The 21,310-nt window shown below is 48.9% G+C and overlaps 8 protein-coding genes across 8 annotated transcripts; 4 read left to right on the top strand and 4 right to left on the bottom strand.

The window, feature by feature from the left end:
• Window positions 1–803: 803 nt before the first annotated feature.
• On the top strand, window positions 804–1,627 carry RhiXN_09200 (cofilin/tropomyosin-type actin-binding protein; the record flags this gene model as incomplete). The annotated part of the gene is made up of 5 exons (XM_043329016.1): window positions 804–929; window positions 990–1,019; window positions 1,074–1,283; window positions 1,341–1,499; window positions 1,556–1,627. The coding sequence occupies 5 exons, from the start codon at window positions 804–806 to the stop codon at window positions 1,625–1,627; spliced, it is 597 nt and encodes a 198-aa protein (XP_043180462.1).
• Window positions 1,628–1,907: 280 nt separating this feature from the next.
• RhiXN_09199 (cofilin/tropomyosin-type actin-binding protein) lies at window positions 1,908–2,583 on the top strand (the record flags this gene model as incomplete). The annotated part of the gene is made up of 5 exons (XM_043329015.1): window positions 1,908–1,910; window positions 2,000–2,170; window positions 2,234–2,316; window positions 2,370–2,500; window positions 2,555–2,583. The coding sequence occupies 5 exons, from the start codon at window positions 1,908–1,910 to the stop codon at window positions 2,581–2,583; spliced, it is 417 nt and encodes a 138-aa protein (XP_043180461.1).
• Window positions 2,584–4,201: 1,618 nt separating this feature from the next.
• Window positions 4,202–6,122, bottom strand: RhiXN_09198 (Septin; the record flags this gene model as incomplete). Its single annotated transcript, XM_043329014.1, has 4 exons — window positions 4,202–4,206; window positions 4,241–4,355; window positions 4,425–5,468; window positions 5,544–6,122. 4 exons carry the CDS (start codon window positions 6,120–6,122, stop codon window positions 4,202–4,204), a joined length of 1,743 nt encoding a protein of 580 aa, XP_043180460.1.
• A 115-nt stretch (window positions 6,123–6,237) lies between these two features.
• Window positions 6,238–7,798, top strand: RhiXN_09197 (aurora kinase; the record flags this gene model as incomplete). The annotated part of the gene is made up of 7 exons (XM_043329013.1): window positions 6,238–6,578; window positions 6,632–6,838; window positions 6,894–7,032; window positions 7,084–7,229; window positions 7,282–7,436; window positions 7,505–7,584; window positions 7,694–7,798. The coding sequence occupies 7 exons, from the start codon at window positions 6,238–6,240 to the stop codon at window positions 7,796–7,798; spliced, it is 1,173 nt and encodes a 390-aa protein (XP_043180459.1).
• Window positions 7,799–8,112: 314 nt separating this feature from the next.
• RhiXN_09196 (DNA excision repair protein ERCC-3) lies at window positions 8,113–11,219 on the bottom strand (the record flags this gene model as incomplete). Its single annotated transcript, XM_043329012.1, has 13 exons — window positions 8,113–8,728; window positions 8,784–8,790; window positions 8,822–8,879; window positions 8,940–8,989; window positions 9,049–9,127; window positions 9,180–9,503; window positions 9,557–9,650; window positions 9,701–9,811; window positions 9,863–10,020; window positions 10,070–10,131; window positions 10,187–10,525; window positions 10,584–10,696; window positions 10,744–11,219. The coding sequence occupies 13 exons, from the start codon at window positions 11,217–11,219 to the stop codon at window positions 8,113–8,115; spliced, it is 2,487 nt and encodes an 828-aa protein (XP_043180458.1).
• A 1,033-nt stretch (window positions 11,220–12,252) lies between these two features.
• On the bottom strand, window positions 12,253–14,116 carry RhiXN_09195 (Fungal Zn(2)-Cys(6) binuclear cluster domain; the record flags this gene model as incomplete). The annotated part of the gene is made up of 4 exons (XM_043329011.1): window positions 12,253–12,722; window positions 12,797–13,273; window positions 13,327–13,851; window positions 13,915–14,116. The coding sequence occupies 4 exons, from the start codon at window positions 14,114–14,116 to the stop codon at window positions 12,253–12,255; spliced, it is 1,674 nt and encodes a 557-aa protein (XP_043180457.1).
• Window positions 14,117–15,295: 1,179 nt separating this feature from the next.
• On the top strand, window positions 15,296–17,455 carry RhiXN_09194 (atypical/RIO/RIO1 protein kinase; the record flags this gene model as incomplete). The annotated part of the gene is made up of 6 exons (XM_043329010.1): window positions 15,296–15,602; window positions 15,658–16,079; window positions 16,138–16,235; window positions 16,291–16,482; window positions 16,535–17,297; window positions 17,357–17,455. 6 exons carry the CDS (start codon window positions 15,296–15,298, stop codon window positions 17,453–17,455), a joined length of 1,881 nt encoding a protein of 626 aa, XP_043180456.1.
• Window positions 17,456–17,544: 89 nt separating this feature from the next.
• On the bottom strand, window positions 17,545–19,970 carry RhiXN_09193 (dihydroxy-acid dehydratase; the record flags this gene model as incomplete). The annotated part of the gene is made up of 11 exons (XM_043329009.1): window positions 17,545–17,797; window positions 17,872–18,159; window positions 18,278–18,452; window positions 18,510–18,699; window positions 18,756–18,950; window positions 19,014–19,215; window positions 19,295–19,386; window positions 19,466–19,631; window positions 19,693–19,707; window positions 19,766–19,842; window positions 19,893–19,970. 11 exons carry the CDS (start codon window positions 19,968–19,970, stop codon window positions 17,545–17,547), a joined length of 1,731 nt encoding a protein of 576 aa, XP_043180455.1.
• Window positions 19,971–21,310: the final 1,340 nt, after the last annotated feature.

Raw genomic sequence — 21,310 nt, 5'->3', positions numbered from 1 at the left:
AAATTCATAATATCAGTAACTCTATATGACCACCAGCGTTGGGTTGTCCATTTATGCCCCTCTCCCATAAGTTCGTCTCGCTCAACAATACACCCTTTTCATTCCAACATTTTGTCTCCTGGTCTTCAACTCACAGATCTCAAGAGTCTTATTTTCGGAACGTCAGCCCTAGAAGTGCTATTTGTAAATTGGTCACCATTTCCGACTCGCGTACAGCCGTGTCTCGGCCGCCTCGAGTATTATCGAACGGCTCGGGCTTCGTTTTCGCTAATGCAGGCATGCTTCTCCCATGTGCTCGAATGGCAATTTATAAGATTAAATCCACACCGAGTAAAAAGCACCACTGTACTTAGCCTACTCGATTTAATTTCAGGCCCGGAGAAACCGAGTGCAGATTCAAGCTATTGGATAGTGGCTTCCAAGAGCTAGCTGTTTCATTGCCCTGCAATTGAGTACAACGAGACCAATCTACCCATATACTACCACTTGCGCTAGTTGCTTTCGCTATCAAGTCATCTCTTTGCGTTACTCATATATGCGTGCTCGATTCTCTTCTACTCGCATCTCCCTTAATAATTAAAGAGCACCTAAAGATATTATGTGTATCTGGCCCTGCACACTCTATAAAATATGACGGGAGACTGTTTTGACTAAACAGGGCCGAACGTTCGGCACTAATTGAAGAGTGCTCAAGCGCCTGAATCACGTCATCACGAGGGCGTATATTTCTGTGTGAACGTCACTCCTGGTAGTCGGACGAACTCGGCTCACGTTCTTCCAACCTCTCTTCACTACCGAAAAAAATGGCATCTCGACTGGGAATCAGATTGGCCACTAGGTCTTTGAGACAACCCGTTGCCCGGGTCCAGCTTGGCCGACGGGCAATGTCGTCTGCTACACCTAAACAGTCGTCCGATGCACCTTGGATTGTGAGATCGTTTTATAATCATGGGCTCCTGAGATGTAGTGACTGACCGGGTACCTGATAGGGTATCGCTGCTATTATAACAGTTGGAGGTGTGAGTTAATTCAGTAGTCGCGTATGTGAAATATATGCTGAGAGGTTTGTTTAGTTCGCGACTATTTTGGGTGGAGGTGATAAGGCCGCCCATCACGCTAGCAAACCAAAAGCCTCCGCTAAAGAGGAGCCTAAAGAAGAACACAAAGAGAAAAGTTCATCGAAAGGCGCTCCTCAAAAGAGTGATGATAACGAGGCTGGAGCTGATAACGTTGATGGAAGCGTAAGCCCAGCTGAAGTGCAGGAATCTATTAAACAGAGTATTGTAAGTCCCAATATACAAGGCATATTAACTTATTGCCTGACTAGCACGCTTCAAAAGAAAGTAGATGAGCCTTCGACCGCAAAAGCTGAGGAAGCTAAGTCTTCTGGCCCTCCTAAGAAATCCACCGACTCCGGCTCCGAATCTGGTGACGACGAATACGTCAAAGTCGAAAATATTTCAGCAAAGGACACCCAAGAAGCGTTGGCTCAGAGCGAGGTGAGTAGACTTCGGGCTAATGCTTCACTTTAGTAACAGATCCGTCGATTTTTTAGAAAGCAGATGTCCCCGCGATTGCCAAGCCAACTGAGGAGAAGGAGGCTCGGTCTAAGTCCGGGTCCAAATAAATGCATTATTACAAACGTATCATACTATACAAGCATTTGAAGTTGAATATATGTTACTTCATTGCCATACCGAGCACAGTGACTCAATTGTCTGCGCCCGCAGCTGGGGTTAAGCTATGAGAAGTCACGTGAGCTCCCACCGCTTAGGCCATATAGGGACAAACGAGCCCTGGGGCGACTTTGATCTTGCCGATTCCTCTTATATAGGTACCACTCCTGCACTTGTACACGACACGCACCCATAACTTCCCTCCATCTAAACTATATTATTTGAATAAACATGGTGAGCTTTATATGTTTGTTATAAGACGCGATCGACGCGATGCGACTGACGCCAAACCCCTTGCCCAATGCGCGTTTCATCGCGTATAGTCTTCCGGAGTTGGAGTGAGCTCTGCATGCCAGGATGCCTACCAAGAGCTCAAGCTTGGGAAGAAGAAAAAATACGTTATCTTCAAACTCTCGGAGGACATGAAGCAGATCGTTGTTGACAAAACTTCCGATGACCCCAGCTATGAGACTTTTGTCAAGGATCTCCCTGAGGTGACGTTGATATTATTGATAATCTTGTCCTATAATTGCTTACCTTTATGTCCGCTATTATAGGATGAGCCTCGTTGGGCCGTCTACGATGTTCAGTACGAGAAAAGTGGCGCTGGGCAACGCAACAAGCTCACATTCTTTAGCTGGTGAGAATTATCGTTTGTGTATTGGGTGGTAGATTCAATGGTACACCATACAGGAACCCCGATTCCGCGACGATCAAGAAGAAGATGGTGTACTCGTCCTCAAAGGAGGCTATCCGTAAATCTTTGGATGGCATTGCAGCTGAGATTCAGGGGACGGCGCTTGATGAGGTTAGCTGGGAAGCAGGTCAGTAATATATATGTTTTTCGTTGGGAATTATTACTAAACTTGCATCCTTAGTTTTGGAGAAGGTATCGCGCGGCTACTAAACGTCCTGTTTTAATATCATTTACGAGAACCGCTTGAACATTTTGTATAAACATGGATATAATACAGAAGACCCAAGCCACGTTATCGAGCGAATCTATTGGTAGTATATCTATATCGAACCGGTGTGTTACAATTCGAAACACAGGCATTAGGTGAACGCGTCTTACGGCGACACGCGATTTTCCTGATCCTGATAGTGTGATAAGCTATTGATATCCTTATACTACCAAGAACGTTATTACATGTGGACACAATCGTATATCGTACATCACATATCCCAAGCAGAGACCTTTAGAAAGAAAGAGAAGGAAGATGCATGTACGGTACGTATAGAATCATTAATATAGTCTAACCTAGTGGCCCGTAAGAAAATATTCAATTTAAACAAAAAATCCCGACAATCGCATGGTACCCGTCGATTCCACCTCTTCGTCTCTCACTTTATTACGATTTCGAAACGCCTGGACCCGGATCAACGTGCTCAAATCGTTGTGAAAGATCATGTAGAATCGTGCTCCTCGGCTACGGTATTCCCAAGTTCAACAGTCAGAATGATTTAACGTGGCTACAAGAGACATTTTGGGCTTACGGCACAGCCGTCCGTCGTCTGAATCTTACTTGATCGTACCCATCGACCTCTCTTCTCGCCAAGAGCCGATGTTCCCCACTTCGTTCGACCATGAAAAGTGAAACGACGACCAAGTAGGGCAAATCGTTGATAAATAGCAGGTCCGGCATGGGGAAAGGGGAGGTTCTTCAGGTGGACCCCGCTAAGAAGAAAAACCAAGTGGCAAGCTCCAAGTTAGGGAGGTTAATCAAATGATCGAGATGAGGATGGGAGCCGGCGGGAAGGGGAGCGGAACGTCTAGGAGTGGCGGTCAGCGAGATTGACTCAGAGTACAAGTCGAGGTGATTGTAAATATGCGCAGAGGGGGGTGCCTAATTGTACAATAGCGTTTACGCCTCACACGCGGCGTGAGAGGCCTCGACGTCTATCGTAGGAGACTGAGTCGGTCTACGCCTCTGTAATAGTTCTAGCTCCCCACGAGGCTAACACCGTATGATGGCGGCACCATCATATGGCATGTCACTCAGTCGTGTGTTTGTGGCTGTGATGTTTTCAAGTGCAAAATGATGGGACAAAAGATGATGCCATGTATTGTAAAGATACTGCGTGCCACACAACTTAACAGTAAAACCCAGCGATGAGTATAGGAAATATCAGGTATTCCATTAATCAACATCGCACCCCAGATACAAAGAGTAAAAAACAGATCAACTAACAAACATAGAGCAACTCAAGTAATATAACAGGACAGGGCAGTATAGAGGTATATGTGGACCAAAGCGAGTTAATCCACGAGTCGAGGTATATGGACACGAGAATTTGGTGGTAGATTGGTTACAAGATTCGAGACAGGATCGAGCGTTGTGGATGAGGCCAAAGCTTAGGACGGGGAGGAAGGAATGTGGGATGGAGTCGCCTGGACTAAACCAAGAAACGAATTGAACAAAAAAAGAGATATAGACAAGAACAACCACGAATGATAGTTTGTGTTCCGGATATTTGAGCTACTTAGGGGTCAAGACCTAGCAATCGACAATGTCATAAGCCATCTATCCTAGTCAACCACCCAATCAGAGCCCAAAACGTACCTTTCAAAAGTCGGCTACGCTGTTCAGCACTGATATTTGCAGTCGCCCGGCGCGCGAGAAGTTTCTCCGTTCTGAATCGCTCGTACATCACTTCGCGTGTATGCGTTTTTAGCACCTGGCGAAGTATGACCAATATATCAGCCTTAATTCTAATTTGAACCGTGGACAAATAAGAACCACATACCTTCATATGCGATCCTAGCACAACGCCCCTCAAAACGCCGAGGTCGCAATGGGATGGGTCGAGTACATCAATGGTCCCCCAACGGTACTTGCGAGTAAATTGACCACGAGGGTATGTCCTTGTGGCTGGAGCGCCCGAGACGGATGGTGCACCTCCACGCCAAGAGCTGGGCGGCAACACGCCAGGAGACGCATACATTGAAGGGGAGCGCGAAGAAGGCTGAGGAGGGGTGGTCAAGTTTCCAGCTGCGTCGGTTTGCGTTTGGATCGGCGGCGGCTGGGTAGGAGCAGCTTCCTGAGGCGAGAACGATCCCGCAAGCTCGGCGCTTGGCAAATCTGGGTCATCTGTAGTCACGGCCATGGGCGTACCGGGTATGCTGGGAGACCCGCTCTCCTCAGTGGCTTGGCGCTTGGACTTGGACCCCTTTACTTTGAGTACATCTGGAGCGATGACTACCAGGGGGAACATCTGCGAGAGCTCCGAGTTGTCGACTTTGGGAATGACGTGAACATTTGCAGTGTCGATGGGGGCAGCGTCGTTGCTAGATTCTAGGCTGGCACGGGGTTTGCTGGGACGCCGGTACTTAGTCTTGATAACTTTGGGCTCCTCTTCGCCACCAGGTCCGACACGACTCTCAACTCGACCACGTTGAGGCATATCGTCATCGTCCCCAATCCCAAATAATTTGAGATCGACTCCAGCATTGGCAAGGTCTCGTTTGATGACACGTTTGATGCGATTCAAGCGCGCATCGGTGAGGGTATCTCCCCGGGCGATCACGGGGAATATGTTTGTCCGTTGCGATAGACGTTGGATGGCCCGAATCTCGGCTGGAAGCATGCTTAACCTGTGAGTTTGGTCATTGATCTCGTCGTCGGACTCTGAATCCCAGTCCTCAGCCGAGTTTTCAGGCGTAGACGACCTAGCGCGCAACGGTCTCAGTTGGTTGCGTTGCGCAGGAGATTGAATTGAGGATGGATCGATGAGATAAATGCACAGATGAACATGGTGGTCGCCTTTACTTTGGCGAACGACTTTCGATTCCTAGAAAGGAAAGCGGGATGGTTATATTACAATGAACACAAACCTAAAAAGAAAGCCTAAAGCGAGAATACTTACCTCACCAAGCGTTTCCGCATATTGGGCGTCAACATACTTGACCAGCCCGGTGACAGCTTTTTCCAATTCGAGCTCAGAACCATCTGAATAGTCCAGCCCAGGGGTGTCGATCACTGTGAGCACAAGGCGATCAGAGTTGGAAACCTCGGCCGTAAAAGTCGAGATATCTCGAGTAGGTCGAATAGGGAGGACTTCGAGAGGGACGGAAAGCTCGGACGTCTCGATGAGGAGTCGGAGTAACGAAGATTTACCAACACCGCGGGGGCCAGCAACCATAAGATTGAAAGGAACAGGCATGCGAGGCCTGCGCTGGCTCGCAGATGAGCGGCGAGGGGTAGGTTCTGCCTGGCGATTGAAGGAAGAAGGGGGAGGCCGAGCATAGATAGAGGCAATAGGCCCGCTTGTGGAAGTTCTCGGAGGGGGATGCTCAGGACCTGGCTGGCGATAGGATGGAAGGTCAACCAGTGACTCGGGCCATGCCATTTGCTGTGCTCTGATGTCCGGAAGAGACGGCGAGCGAGCGGGAGCCGGCACATCCTGTGTGCTCTTTTTCTTGCGCAGCGAGAATCCTAGCACCATTGCAGTAGTCGTTGTCAGGTGTCACGAAACTGTCATGAGATTGACACGTGATCGTAGTACTTAAGTCACGTGGCCTGGCACGCGTTTGTCTGGATTCTTCGATAGAGAGAGCACGATGTCGACAACACTGCCGCCTGCTGGAAACGTATCGCGGCTGCTAACCAAGTTCGGAGCGTCTACTGCTGCTGCCCCACGACCCGTATCGCGACCACCGTTTGGCACTTCGGGAAGTTCCGAATCCAACATGCCCACCACCGCGTCTTCCCGTGCAAGTAGGCCCGTCTCTCCTACCCGAAGTGGTTCCGGAGATGGCGCTAGTGCTGGAATGGGCGGCATCGATATCGGAAACTACGATGGTGGATTCGAGAAGGAAGACGAGAGTCGTGGCCAACCGGTGACTGGAGAGGCAGCATCTGACCTTGCTCTGGATTCGAGTGCACCAAGCATCTATAGCGGGTGAGCGAAAAGTGAATATTTTGACTCCAATGCGGCTCACATGTGCTCTATAGTCATCGCCCCACCCGCGAATGGCACCTTACCGATTTCGACATGGGTCGTCCCCTGGGTAAAGGAAAATTCGGTCGAGTCTACATGGTCCGAACAAAATGCCCTCCCCAGTATATTGTTGCCCTCAAGTGTCTTTACAAGTCGGAAATCGTCCAGTGCCAGGTCGAGAAGCAAATTCGACGTGAGATTGAAATCCAGCAAAACTTGAGGTGGGTCGGTCTGAATATATGGATTGAAACTCGGGGCAAATTACCTGGATTCTAGGCACCCGAACGTACTTCGGCTCTATGGATATTTCCACGACACGAAGCGCATTTTCCTAATGCTCGAATTTGCCGGAAAAGGCGAGCTGTACAAGCAGTTATCCAAACAAGGCCGATTCACCGAGAAACGGAGTAGCCGAGTATGTTGTTTTTTGATTCCCGAGCCGTACGCGACTCTAACATTTTAACAGTACATCTACCAAATGGCCGATGCCCTAAGCTATCTTCATAGCAAACATGTTATTCACCGGGATATCAACCGAAATCTTCTCCTTGGTATTAACGGAGAACTGAAAATCGGTGACTTTGGTTGGAGTGTTCATGCGCCTGGCAACCGGTTAGCTATGTTCGGTTGTTGCTTTGCACTGTCCCACTAACCAAAAGGGCAGACGAACAACTTTGTGCGGTACACTTGATTATCTCCCACCCGAGATGGTCGAAGGGCGTCCCCATACAGAAAAAGTCGATTACTGGGCGCTCGGCGTGCTCATGTTCGAGTTCTTAGTCGGCAAACCACCATTCGAGGACCTCAGTGGACAACGCGGTAGTCTATCGAGTTGTCAAGGGAGAAGGAACCCAGAGACTTTTACTGACTGCACGTTTTTTATATAGCTACGTACACCAAGATCTCGGCCGTCAGCTTCCAGATCCCATCCCACATCTCCAGTGACGCGGCAGATTTGATTCGAAAGGTAAAGTCATGCATTTTCTTTAGATGAGCCACGAGCGTCTATGTGTCAAACTATTACTTGCTCGCTACCATTTGTCCTATTTGCCTCGTCACTGACGTGATTATCACAGCTCCTGCAACACGATCCCGAACGAAGGCTGCCGCTCACTCAGGTCGCAACTCATCCTTGGGTTGTTCGCTACAAGCGCAAGAGCGATGCTATGCAACTCGATTAAATATGGACAGGTCATGCCTGGTTATGGGAAGAACGTATTGTAGCCGTAGTTTGTTTCAAAGATTCCGCCTGGATGGTAAGGCGAATTTGATCATTTGGGGCCCTTCTCGATGCAAGTGAGCAGGTTGGGGTGTGATAAGAATATTTTGGATAGTTCAGTTGTTTCACTCGCGGATTGTATAACATTCATAACTCGCTTTTTGCACAATTACTCGCTGTGACACAGAATGTCAATTGACTGGTCATTATTATCGGACGCGGACTGTCATCCTGGAATTAAAATACAACCAAGCAAACCGAATCGAGCAACTCCATCTACTTTGGCCCGTTCTTGGCCGCCTCCTTGCGCCTCTTTTCCATCTCCTTGTGCCTTTGCTCAAACAATTTACTCGAGTGACCTTTTTGCTTGTCTTCCCTTGCCAACTGCTTGTTCGCACCACGGCTACGCTCCATATACGCCATCTGTTGCGCACCACTAAGCGCGCCAAGCGACCCAGATTGGCGAACAACCGATGGCCCAGCGCCTCCTCCGCCACCAAATCTCCCACCTCGCCCACCCCCTACGCCTCGCCTCATGACAGAGTCTAGATCCCCCTTGGCCATCTTGTCACCCAAATCGGCCTTGTCTTCGGACTCGAGCAACACAGCGCTCATCAACTCGAGCTGTTCGGCCCTGGATTTGTATACCAATTCTGGATCTTCGTCCATCCCCGCCAAATGGGTAATGACTTTGAACGCATACCCTTGATCGACCAAGAACTGCTGCCGTTTGGTCGAGTAATACATTTCCTGCGTGTCCTTGGATACGAGCGAGTAAAAGAACGCGTTGAAGCCCTCGTCGTTTCTGCGCTTGGCGCGCAGGATACGTCCAAGTCGTTGTGCTTCTTGCGGCGGGAACCAAAGTGGGAGGAGATTTGGATGAGACACGTCGCTTCAGGGAGATCGATGGATGTATCTCCGACTTTGGAGAGGAAGATCGTATTTACTTTTGGACTGTGTTGGAAATGGTTCAGTACACGCATACGTTCTTGTTGACTTGTTGAGCCGCAAATGAATGGCTTGTTAAGTTTTTTGGCGTAAGCCTATGGCGCGGTTTGAACGTGAGTTGTTGGGTTAAGAATTCAAAAAAGTAGGCAACTTACTTCCAAGGCGTAGACATTGTCCGAGAATACAATGATCTTGTCCCCACGCCCTTCATGAAACTTGATCAAGAATTGGCAAGACTGGAACTTGCGAGGGTTCATGCAATACAGCACATTCGCTTGCGTGACTTTTCTCGTAAATATTCGTGGTAAAATTCGGGCGTCATAGGGCACCAAACTTCGGCACACTGTAACCCATGAGCATCTGAACCGACCCAGCAAAATGGCAGAAAGACGTACCTGGACGTTGGCAATGTGACCCTTGGCCGACAAGTCCATCCAATTAGCTTCGTACAACTTTGGGCCTATCATGTAGTTCAAATCCGAGATTTTGTCGTCTTCTCGCACAAGCGTAGCGGTGAGACCGAGTTTCGAGTGTGCCTTGATAGTAGTAATAACTTTTCGGAACATATTGGCGGGTACGACGTGGACTTCGTCAAGGAGAATGAAGCCCCACTCGCGGGACGTCAGGAAGTCCATCATTTTCTTGGACTCGTGTGAACGGTTCGTGGTGTTGGCGATCATAGAATATGTGGATACGACAATACCACTTTCACCGGCGAACTGAAGACAAAAGATTAGAGAATAACAAGCGGCGAATAAATGAGTAGACCTACCTTTTCTTTTTGGTCCGCAGTGAATACACAGATCTGTTTGTCGGTAATATTGGACCACTGCATGAATTCGCGCTTCCACTGCATTACAGACACACTAGAAAAAGGAGATAAGTACGATTTGAAGCTGGAGCTTTAATGATTTACCCAGAGGTAGCCAGGACCAGCGTGCTCTTCTTGATTGTGCAGGCGGCAGTAATTCCGACAAGAGTTTTGCCAGCCCCACAAGGCAACACGATGATACCAGAACGAGCTCGCCTATAATCCAGTCAGAGATTTTCCTTTGAATTGAATTTAAACTATGCGTACCCGTTACCAAACATCTTGCTCAAACTCTTTTCTTGGTATGGTCGAATACTGGTCATAGGCTTTAGGTCAATATCAAGGTTGGCATTGATGCGATCGTTGCGAAAGTCGTATTCCTCAAGCACGGGGTAATCGAGTTGTGTGCAACGTTTTTTGACTTCCTGTAAAAACTTGAGAACAGCAACCCGCTGCGCCATTTAAGATACATACATCCACTTGAGAGTCCTCGATCTGGAATGAATGTACACTTTCATCCTCGTCTACTTCATCCTCTACAGCCGATGCAATGTAAGCTTCAAGTCTCAATGATATGTCAGAATATCCCACCTTTATCCACCCCAACGACAGCAGTGAACAGGTCAGCATCATCTGCTCGACTGGGTCCCGCTTGACCACTCGTGGCATCATTGACAGAGGCCTCTACTTGCTTGGCGGGTGTGGGGACCACCGTAGGTTTTGCAACAATGGCCTTTGCATTGCTTAGATTGTTGGTCTCAGCAGTCGGAGGAGGAGCAATTACTCGGGCATGTCGGATCGCGTTGTCCTTCAACAGATTTTGAAGAATATCCGCATGGGTAGATTCAACGTAGTACTTGTTGTGCTTGAGAACTAGTTTGACCTTCCCGTAGTGCTTGGTACAATCCTTTATGAACCTGACCACAGTGTCTGGCACAGGAACCTTAGATAAGTGTAAGATAGAAAGTGGGGAACACAATTGAGGGACTTGCTTTGGAAAGCCTATTTAAGACTTCGATAATATCATTGGTCTCGAGACCGACCGACACCGCGGCATAGAGTGAATACATAGTAATCTTGTACTCGTGGATAAACGCAGGTCTACCTCATGTCAATATTGTCCCACGCACTGGTCAATCCTCGCGTACCTACTAATGGGTTCACTTATAGCAACTAGAAAGTCTTGGGCCTGTTCTGCAATTGGAGAAAAGCCTTCCAAAATAATGTGATTGTCTTCTGGGCTGATCCAAAGCGGGCGAGAGGCATGATCAGGTTTGAGTTGAGCCCAGGAGAAATCGTGATTGCGAAACAAGTAACCCAGTCCATCATTTTTTCGTCGACTAGAGCTAGACTTTCCACCATCCTCCAATCGTCGTTTGAGGGCTCCCAAACGAATCACATTGGCGGGTGTCGAGCCAGAGTTGGAACGAGATCGATTACCACCATGATTCAGGAAAGAGGGGACTGGAGCAGATACACCCTGTTCGTCTTCCTCGTCGGAAAGAAACTCAACAGCAGGGAAGATTTCGGTCTGAAAGTCTTGTGGCTGGGCACCTGGAGACTCGGCTCGGATTTTCTTAAGTGGCGAGGCAACAGGCACTTCAGAGGCCGGTCGTTTATTCATTCCAAACCAATATATGTGTGGGATAAATTGAAATAATATTTGGTTCCCAACCGGCCCCAGTAGAGCTTGACCTGCAGCAAAAACTAGACGACTCGGTGGTAGTTAGCAGGAAGAGGCGAGGTAACAATCGTCAAGTCACATGACCGTTGATGAGCGCCTCGTTTCTAATTACATTTGATCCGTGCTAGAGTTGACACGACCGGTCAACATTATAAGCACGATCACAAGTAAAAAAAACACTTGATATTTAAGAGAAAATCAGATGTAATACATAGCTATAATTCACCAATTTAATAGCAAGTAAAATGACAGTAAAACCTACAGCACAACCGAAGCCAGGTGCTGTGATCGCAAAAACAAATAAAACGCGAAATTTCACAAATGGCAATGCTTTCGACACAGATTCTTCGGAAACATTCAAATAGTCGGGCAATGAAAATAATTTTTAAGTCTGATATGTTAAATGCTGTCCTCTCCATCTTCGTAAAATGATCATTTTATTGTCGCTGAAAAGGGTGTCAGCTCCGTGTGATGACGTCAGAAATATCTGTGACTCACTGGTTGAGTGCTCAGTATCCCTCTCTAGCGACGCGCGTCATACTTCTCCATAGTGGCTCGGTCATCGTCGTATGCTTTCATCGTCATCCCAATGCCTTCCTTCGGATACTGCGAGATCCCAGTGTTCTGTCTAAAACGGCTCTGTATGTGTCGTTGGTCCGGGAATTGCATTGGTCCTGTTGGTACCCATATGGCAAAACATTGGCGCCCTCAGAATATGCATAACCACTCTCCGAATCCGTATGTGAATAAGTGGTTTCTCCGCTCGTTGTAGCGATCGAGTAACGATTCGAAGCATGCCCAGCAGTACTGGGCGGATAGTACACATGTTGACTCGTAATACGTCCCGGGGAGCCATCGTAGAAGCTAGACGATGCTTGTGACACCGGAGTTTGCAAACCTGGAGCCAACGGGCCACTAGCGAGGCGGCGATGCCCTTCGAGTTGATATTGGCGCACAACTGGCGACGTATGGGTTAGAGCTTGAATCGTTCCAGAAGTGCCAGGTTCTCCCTCGTGGTATATCCGAAAGGCGTTGACAATGGCTGGTACTCATGTCTTCCAGTAGGAGAGTCCTCCGGGGTAGGAAACTGGGGCCGAGAGCCAACATCCGCCGAATAGACGGATGTCTCGGTGCTGGAGAATGACACGGGGAAATTACTGGCCTGTGGGGAAGTTTGCGACCAAGCATCCTTGTGAGTTTCCTGTTTTTCGACCTTACTTCGGGTAACCCGTCCCTGGCTCTTTTGTACTTCTTTTTGAACTGATGCTTCCCTAACAACTTCTTCGCGGAGCCGGTTTGCGAGCTGCACTCGCGCAGTCTCTTGCGCAGACTTGTTCTTTCTTCCAGGGCCACGTCGGCGAATTGTGGCATCATAAGTACACTCCTTCTCACGATGAATACAGTGGGTGCATGGATGCCCTCCATCGCAACGAAGTTTGCGGTCTAAGATGCGGTGTATGCGGATGGAAACAATCGATGAGCGGTGGGCTCGTTTACTTGGGGACTAGAACACTCACATCTACAAAAATGACATGCCATTGTGGTCTTCTTTCGTCCATCGACATTCGGCTTACGTTGTTCGGGGGTGGCCTTGCGACTACGCCGACCACCACCTATTGGGTCAATGCTGTCACGAGAACTAGGTCGATCTTGACTATGCAACGAAGCTGCATCTGCATCGGTGCTGGCCATGCTGAACACTCCATTAGAGACGTCCCAATGCGCCCCTTGATATGTGAAGGGGGAATCCGGGTCGGCAAGTTCCAGCTCACTTGGCCTCGGTGCGGGCGGGATTATCATAGGAGGATCAACATCCATCCCAATGGCTGGCGAAGATGGGAAGTTGCCCTGCGAAACTACATCCATGGCGCTAACATGTCGGTCGCTGTTCACTTCAAGGGCATAATCATACGAATACGTGGCCGGAGCTGAATGCGGCAGAAAACGGCCGCTCGGTTGGCTGGGGCTAGTCTGTGCTCCAGCGTGTCTGCTCGCTACGCATTACATAGTCTCAGCCATTGACTCCTAGAATTCGATGATAACTCACTGTTTCTATCATCAAGAAACATGTCATTGCGGTAAGCTGGGTCGCCTGCGACAGCAATATTCGACCATATGCTTGCTATCGAGGAGTTCGAGTCACCTCGGACCCTCCGTCGGGCTGGAGGGCGCACGGCACTCATGAGTTCCACCTGTTGACCTGTCTCTCTAAAGCTATGCTCCTCTCCTAGGGAGCGCTCAGACGGGGCTTGGTAAGAGTGAGCGGCTGGATTCTGAGACCTTTGAGGCTCGGAATAGCGAAACCCGAGGGCGGTTGTCCCGTAACCGCGTCGTCGCTCAGAATGTGACCTTCCGCCCGTACTCAAGTCGTCATAGGCCATCGCCATAGACTTGTGCGACTCAGAATCGTAATCATCCGATATCTGAGACTTAGCGGGAGAGATATTCGGGTACTCAATGTGACTAAAGGGCGCTGTCACTCGGCGCAAAGCAAAGGTTGGGCTCCCCGGTGGAAGGCGAGCAGCTGATACCTGAAACCCATGATAGTCCTCCTTTTCACTAGTTTCAATGGCTATAAAAGAGTAATATTTTGGTAAGAGGTCTCGCTGGCACTTTGAGGTCCACCAAAACGCACCAGGTGGAACGGGAGGATGCACACTCATAGTAGGATGCTGCGGTTTAACGTTCCTCTGAGCACTGCGCGCCTCTTCTGAAGGAACCTGTCGAGAATCTCTAATGTTGGAAGAAGCGTTGCGAGACGATAGGTGACTATCCACAAGTCCGGTGTATAAATAGGGACGAGAGGAGGGTGGGTGTTGTGGCCGGGGGTGATGCATTATACACGTTTCTTTGGGATAAACCCCAGTAAGAAAATGGGCCCTATAGGGGCTAGGGGGGGTGAAACAAAGCTTTGAAAGACCACTCTCCAAGTTGACCTGTGGTATTTCTGGGGCGTTTTGTTCGATTAGGTGGCGAGGCGCTGGCCAGAGGGATCTGTCGCCAGAATTAATAGCAGGAGCCCGGATGCAAGCCAGTTTGATCGTAAACTCCGGATATCGTTGTGGTCTGAGTTTTTAATTGGAAAAGTCCGCGTCGGTCAGAGGGATTTTGTCTCTCCGGTTCGATTGAAGGATAGGACCTCCTTATTATAAGATAACAATAGCAAAGGATATAACACGAAGCAGGTACAAGTTAGCAGTGACTGGGGCGCAAAGCTTTAGCTCTAGGACCTGGAAGGTGTCTCGAGTACGTAGAAGGGGAACAATCCTCTCCGAGGCAGTCAATCTTAAATAGTCCCGGAGACGTGGCGTAGCGATCGCGAGTTCGTCGGGCCATTGGAGGCCTTAATGGTGCTAGGACTCGCTCACCCTATGGCAAATTTCGAGGACCACAGATTTGGGGGAGACGTCAGAGGGACATCTATAAAGCGCAACTTGCCGTTGACCTGGGAATGGGATACATGGTAGATGGGCGCCTATTCTCAGAAAAAGTCGAAAAAAATGGAGGGTATGACTGGAAGTCGGATTGTATGCACTCGGAGGCCATTTATATGCGTCTTGCTCACGCCTCGAGGCCTTTTTAGATACTTCATCGACTCGATCGACACGATGTCATGCTAAAGGGGGGTTTCCGGGACTGGGGGTCAGGACTACCCGAAAAGGATGGTATCCTTGATGAAGCCGACAGAGTGGGTCACACTAGCCAGATAGAGGGCACAACGGCAGTCTTACCTGAAGGACCTGCCTCAATTGGGTATTAGTAAGCGGTCCCCTCCGGCGTAGAGCAGGCCCCGTCGGATCTGTTAATCTGGGGTTGTCATATGATAACTTGGATATGAAAACCTTGGACAAACGGGCGGACAAGACCGGCGAGTGAGCCGGAGGTCACCCGGGCCTGGATCCGTGAGTGTCTTCACGTGACTGATTTACTCATGTGTGGCTGTGCTAATAATGCTAATAAATCAATCTTATGTAATTCATGTATGGAGAAATATTTCGAACACACACTTTTCCATCATGGCTATCCCAGTTCATGAAATTCATATCGTACACCCAGGTCAATTCGATGACGCAGAAGAGGATGTTACTCAACCAAATATGTCGACCAGACGTGAAGCTCGTGAAGCTCTCCAATCTGAACTCGATGTACTGGATCGTGCTCCAGATTTTGATCCTAGGGACGGCCAAACATTTATTGACGACGATCCTACTGGAGGTACACTGGAATGGTCAGAGGGCGAGGACAAAGACGAGGAGGACCTGTCGGATGATGGGCTTGAATATGATGAAGTCAACCAAGCGGACTGGGAAGTCGCCGATGGGGGTACGCCTTTTAACTCCAGTGTCCAAGGTTTACCCAGTATAATTAACCATTTTAGATTTTACCAAACAATATAACCGTCTAAGGCAACATATTCAAGTCCGTTCTGGTACGGCACCCGGCTCACGCTCTGCCCTGGGACAAAACACCTCTGTGGCTCCACTCCCAGCTGTGAATAGGTCTGTGCCAAAAAGGACAGCAGCCAACATACCCACCAACGACAAGCGTCTAGCAGACCAGGCAGTATTGTTTGCCAAATTCAACTCTAGGATCGCCAACATCTCCCGGCCATATGAGGATATGAAACCAGGTATCAGCGTCAACCGTAAAGCTGCAAGTGAACGAGCAAACGTCAAAGACAAATCAGACCGCGCGACCAATGAACAAGTGTTAGATCCTCGAACACGCATTATACTATTCAAGATGATTGGCAGGGGCTTGGTGTGGGAGGTCAATGGATGTGTGAGCACTGGGAAGGAGGTGAGCCATATGCACTTCACTTGACATAGTCTGACGTGATGCTCACGGCAGCCACTAGGCCAATGTTTACCATGCTCTTACCCCTTCCCAGCCACCGGGCCACCTTGCGCTGAAGATCTATAAAACGTCTATCTTGGTGTTCAAAGACCGTGATCGGTGAGTATGATGGGATCCCTGTGGCTGGTAAACGCTGCTCACGGTCACGTTCTAGCTATGTCACTGGTGAACATCGTTTCCGCCATGGATATTCGAAACGAAATCCGCGTAAAATGGTACGCCTATGGGCAGAAAAAGAAATGCGAAATCTCAAGCGGCTGATGGCGGCTGGGATTCGCTGTCCGGAGCCCATCGAAGTTCGGGAAAACGTTCTAGTCATGGGATTCTTAGGCAACAAGGACGGATGGTAAACTATTCCTCTATTACAATTCAATTATAATAGCTGATAGAATCACAAGGGCTTCGCCACGGCTCAAAGACGCGCAAATACCTTCTTCAGACCTTCCGTCACTATATGCCGAGCTCGTGGCCGTCATGCGCCTCCTTTACCACGTCTGCAAACTCGTACATGCCGATTTGTCGGAGTATAACATACTTTATCACAATTTCCACCTATACATCATCGATGTCTCTCAATCTGTCGAGCACGATCACCCTTCCGCGTTTGATTTTCTACGTAGTGACATCCGCAACGTCGAGGCATTTTTCACACGAGATGGTGTGCGCACTCTTGGATCCCGACGGCTGTTCGAGTTTGTAACCCACGAGAATTTGACGAATGGAGGGCCTGAAGACTTCTCGACTCTGGAAGCTATCTTACAAGAGTGGTTAACTAGACCAGAACCTCAAGGATTAGCCGACGCAGAAGGCGGCGATACTCGTGCTCCCCTGGAAGGGTCCAACAAACAGGAAGATGCCGTGTTCCTACAATCGTATATCCCACGAACGCTAAACGACGTTTATGATCCGGAGAGGGACATAGAGCGCTTGCACCGTGGTGAGGGGAAGGACCTGATTTACGGAGATTTAACGGGGGTCGTCCGAATCAATGAGGCAGCGGAGGGCCTGGTTGTGACGGACACAAACAGGGATAAGGATGGTGATCTAGAGGATAGTGAAGAAGAAGTCGACAGCAGTGAAGAGGATGGTGCAGGTGAAGAAAATGGGTTCGTGGAAAGGAAGCCTCGGGGAAAGAGGCATGAGGATAAAGATGCCAAAAAGGTAGAACTGGTTCGCGCCGCATTTCACCTACCGTACTGACGCGGGGGACTCGTTTACAGGAGAGGAAAAAGGCGGCCAAGGAGGAGGCGCGCGAGAAGCGTAAACAGAAAATGCCCAAGGCTGAGAAGAAACGAAGGATAAAGGCGACCAAGGCATAGGAAATCCTAATCACTTGATCCTGATAAATTCAATAATGATGTGATTATGTGTGTGTGATTTAAACGTATATTCATTTTAAGCTTGCAAATTACGCGTCGGTTACACAACCATGACTCGCGTCCTCCACGACCTTTGTATACTTGAATAGGGTGCCCTGTTTCACCTTTAGCGGCGGGGCAGTCCACTCGCTCCGCCGGCGGGTAAGTTCGCTCTCCGAGACGTCCATGTCAATCGTATTTGCGACCGCATCGATTACGATTGTGTCTCCGTCGCGTACGAGAGCTATTGGTCCGCCAACTTGCGCTTCAGGAACCACATGGCCTACTACAAAGCCATGAGATCTGTTGGGAACGATCAATCAATGTCCGTAGCCAATATGACTCCACGCATATATGGAGATATAATCAACGCTCACCCTCCACTGAATCGACCGTCCGTCAAACACGCGACGTCCAGGCCGAGCCCGGCACCCATGATCAGGCTCGTGGGCTTGAGCATTTCAGGCATACCGGGACCGCCCTTCGGGCCAAGATACCTCAAAACGACAACAGTCTTCTCGCCTTTCTTGATCGACTTGGTCTCAATAGCATGTACAAACTCTGCCTCGTTGTCAAATACACGAGCCTTTCCTTTGAAGGACAGGCCTTCTTTGCCCGTTATTTTAGAGACTGCGCCCCCAGGCGCAAGATTACCGCGTAATATGCTGATCGCAAACATTGAAAAGTGGTGCATGTGCAAGTAATTATGTGGGTTGATTGGGCATGGAGCAGCGTGGAGATCAGCAAGGCGAATAATTTAGAGTGCGCCGACTGGGAGCTCACCGGATGTGGCCAGTTGCCTTGATGGGTTCAGACAGCGGGCGTATGACCTTTTGGCCCGATTGAAGCCTTCCCTTCTCCACAGTCCATCTCTCAAGGTTCTCTCCGAGCGTCTTTCCTGTCACTGTCATGTTGTTCCCATCGATAAGTTTATTCTCAAGTAGATAGGCGAGGACAGCTGTGAAAACGAAGGCGTAAATATCAAATGAGTCAACCAAAGCGTATATGCACGGACCCGGAATGCCTCCAATCTTGTGAACATCTTCCATCACATATTTACCACTTGGCTTTAGATCCGCGAGGAATGGCACGCGGTCAGAGACAGATTGGAAGTCGTCGATTGTGAGGTTGATTCCGACAGAATGCGCAATCGCAATCAAGTGTAGAACTGCGTTTGTCGAGCCACCCAAAATCATTGTCAAAACCTAAACGTCCCTATCAGCATCCATCTCTTCACGAAAAGATCGAGTATCAAACCAACCATAGCGTTCTCAAATGCACTCCTTGTCATAATGTCTCTCGGAAGAATGTTTTTCTCAAGCAAATTTAGCATGGCCTGACCAATAGTCTCACATTCCTGTTGTTTCTCTGGGTATTCCGCGGGGAAGGATGAAGATCCTGGAAGTGTCATTCCCATCGCCTCCGCGGCAGATGCCATGGTGTTTGCGGTATACATCTGTAATATTCCAGTTTAGTCTGGCGTGCCTCTAATCATTTGTTGCTCCACTTGGACACTCACTCCTCCACAGGCGCCAGGTCCTGGGCAGGCGTGGTTGATCGTATCTTGCCGGAACTTTTCCGCATCTGGAGTTTCACCATCCTGAAGATACTTGCCATAAGATTGGAACGCGCTGACGATATCGAGCTGTGGTGGCCGGCGCAAGACCCAGGCCTGATCGTACCGCCGTAGACCATCAGTCCAGGACGGTTTAGTCGGCCGACTAGCCAATGTACAAAAACGTAAGTTCAAGGAGCTCCTGTTTCAGAGTACAGCCTAAGCTTGTAGCGTGGCTTCTCCACTTACGTGCCATCAATACACCAGGCATGTTCTTATCGCACCCCGGTACAACAACCATCCCATCTAACCAATGGCCTCCAGCGGCTGTCTCAACCTGTCTCGGAGGGGAGGGGGTAATTGTAAAGTGAGATGTTTGGGGGGTAACACTGCAAAGATATGTGGGGGAACCATACCTGGTCTGCAATTAGGTCTCGACTTTGTAACGAGTATCTCATGCCATCTGTTCCCATACTAATTCCATCAGAGACACCAACAGTTCCGAATTGGTATCCAGTAATATTTGCCTGACGAAGTGATTTGGTAATTTTTTGCCCCAGACCGAGAAGATGTCGGTTACATCTGTGCATATGGTATTGGTTTTGTGTGTTTTGAGCGCATTATGCGTACTTATTGAACTCACGGGTTTCCCTCATACCTACACAGGAAATTTACTTGGATACAATCAAAGAAAGAATCGTCAAAATACAACGCACCATACGCTAGCAACGCCGACCATGGGCTTCCCAAGATCTGTGGTTGCACCCACACCTTCCGTCGCCAATAACATAGCCTTTATAATATAAAATAAACAACCAATGAATTCACATGAATGCGACTTACTTGGCTCGCTCCTTGGTCCTTTGGTGCTGTCACGGTCCGACTGTAACGATTAAGCACCCTTTCTCCAGACGCACGCATAGGGGACGAAGCATGTATGCATCTTTGAGACTTGAATGCCGCCCTTGAAGCCACCCTTGATCCTGTATTCGACTTGAGCATGATGGACAGAGACCAGAGCCAATGACTAGAATAGAATTTCGGCCTTCGGACATAGCTGTGAGAACCCTGCACGTGATCCGATCAATCCGGCCAAATCAGGTTGTAATTGAATCAGCGCATAAATGAGCAAATTTCGTCTGCAAATCATCAGCTCCCGCTCGTCCATATCGGTGACCCACACACAGAGTGGCGGTAGTCTAATCTAAGCACGGTGAAATATTAATTGCAGTCGCCGTGATTAACCATTCCTGTCATCAGACATCTTGTTCATTACCACGGCCGTCCCCCCGCAGCAGAACCCAACTGCTGAAAAGACCTCAGGACATTCGGACCTTATTCAAAAAATTAAAGTACACACACAGAGATACACACACACGCAAGTCGAATCGTAGTACCTCTTCACATCGGCCTATCTGACCCTGGGAATTGAAACCTTGAAGTGTCCAGACAAATGTATGGTCAGTTGGCACAGAAGCCCCGCTACTGAATCCCGCATCAAGGGAACCGCAAAGGACGGCCATACTCTGCTCCCCTCGCTTGCCCGCCCGAGCCGAGCTCTATGAAATAACGCGACTTCCTCGACCCAGCAGGCACGCCCGTAGTCCGTCGGCAAGAACTAGCTCATGGAGCTCATTCATCCCCTCGGACCCACACAGAACTCCCCCTCCCCACATGACGCTCGCCGCCACCATTCTCGATGCGGCAAGATCTGTGCACATGGGCCGATCTGCAAAACTGAATTTCTTTCGTTTTTATATTGGTATTTCATCAATTCAACTTCGTCCAAAACTGATTGGTGCTCCAATCGGGCTAAGCTGGTCCCCTCGACCATCCCACCGATCGACAGTTTCAGCTGTTTTGTATAGTTTTCTCGTTTGGCACGGAAGATATCGATTGTAACGTTACCGGCGACTCGCGCTGGTATTTCAGACGTGACCGGCAATTACGGCAAAATAACGAGGGTGATGATAGTATGAAAGCATAACAATAAAATATCAGGGCATACAAACTGCATAATCTAGACCAAGATCAACAAGAAAATCGAAAATAAACAAACACACGAAGATGACCAAGTCAACTAGGAAATTATCTTACAGGACGTCGCTATAAATGATGTATATAGGAGTTAAACAACGAATCCCGACAGCAGGCAAGTAAGAATCACAGTCTAACCTGGGATGGGTTATGATACAACAAATGTGGTAATGTGTGTTTGGGGGGTAGTAGGTGGGAGGCCGGGGACAAGGGCGGAGCGGATT

Source organism: Rhizoctonia solani, chromosome 5, assembly GCF_016906535.1.
Source record: "Rhizoctonia solani chromosome 5, complete sequence".
Taxonomy (NCBI): Eukaryota; Fungi; Basidiomycota; class Agaricomycetes; order Cantharellales; family Ceratobasidiaceae; genus Rhizoctonia; species Rhizoctonia solani.
This window is presented reverse-complemented; position numbering and strand designations above follow the sequence as displayed.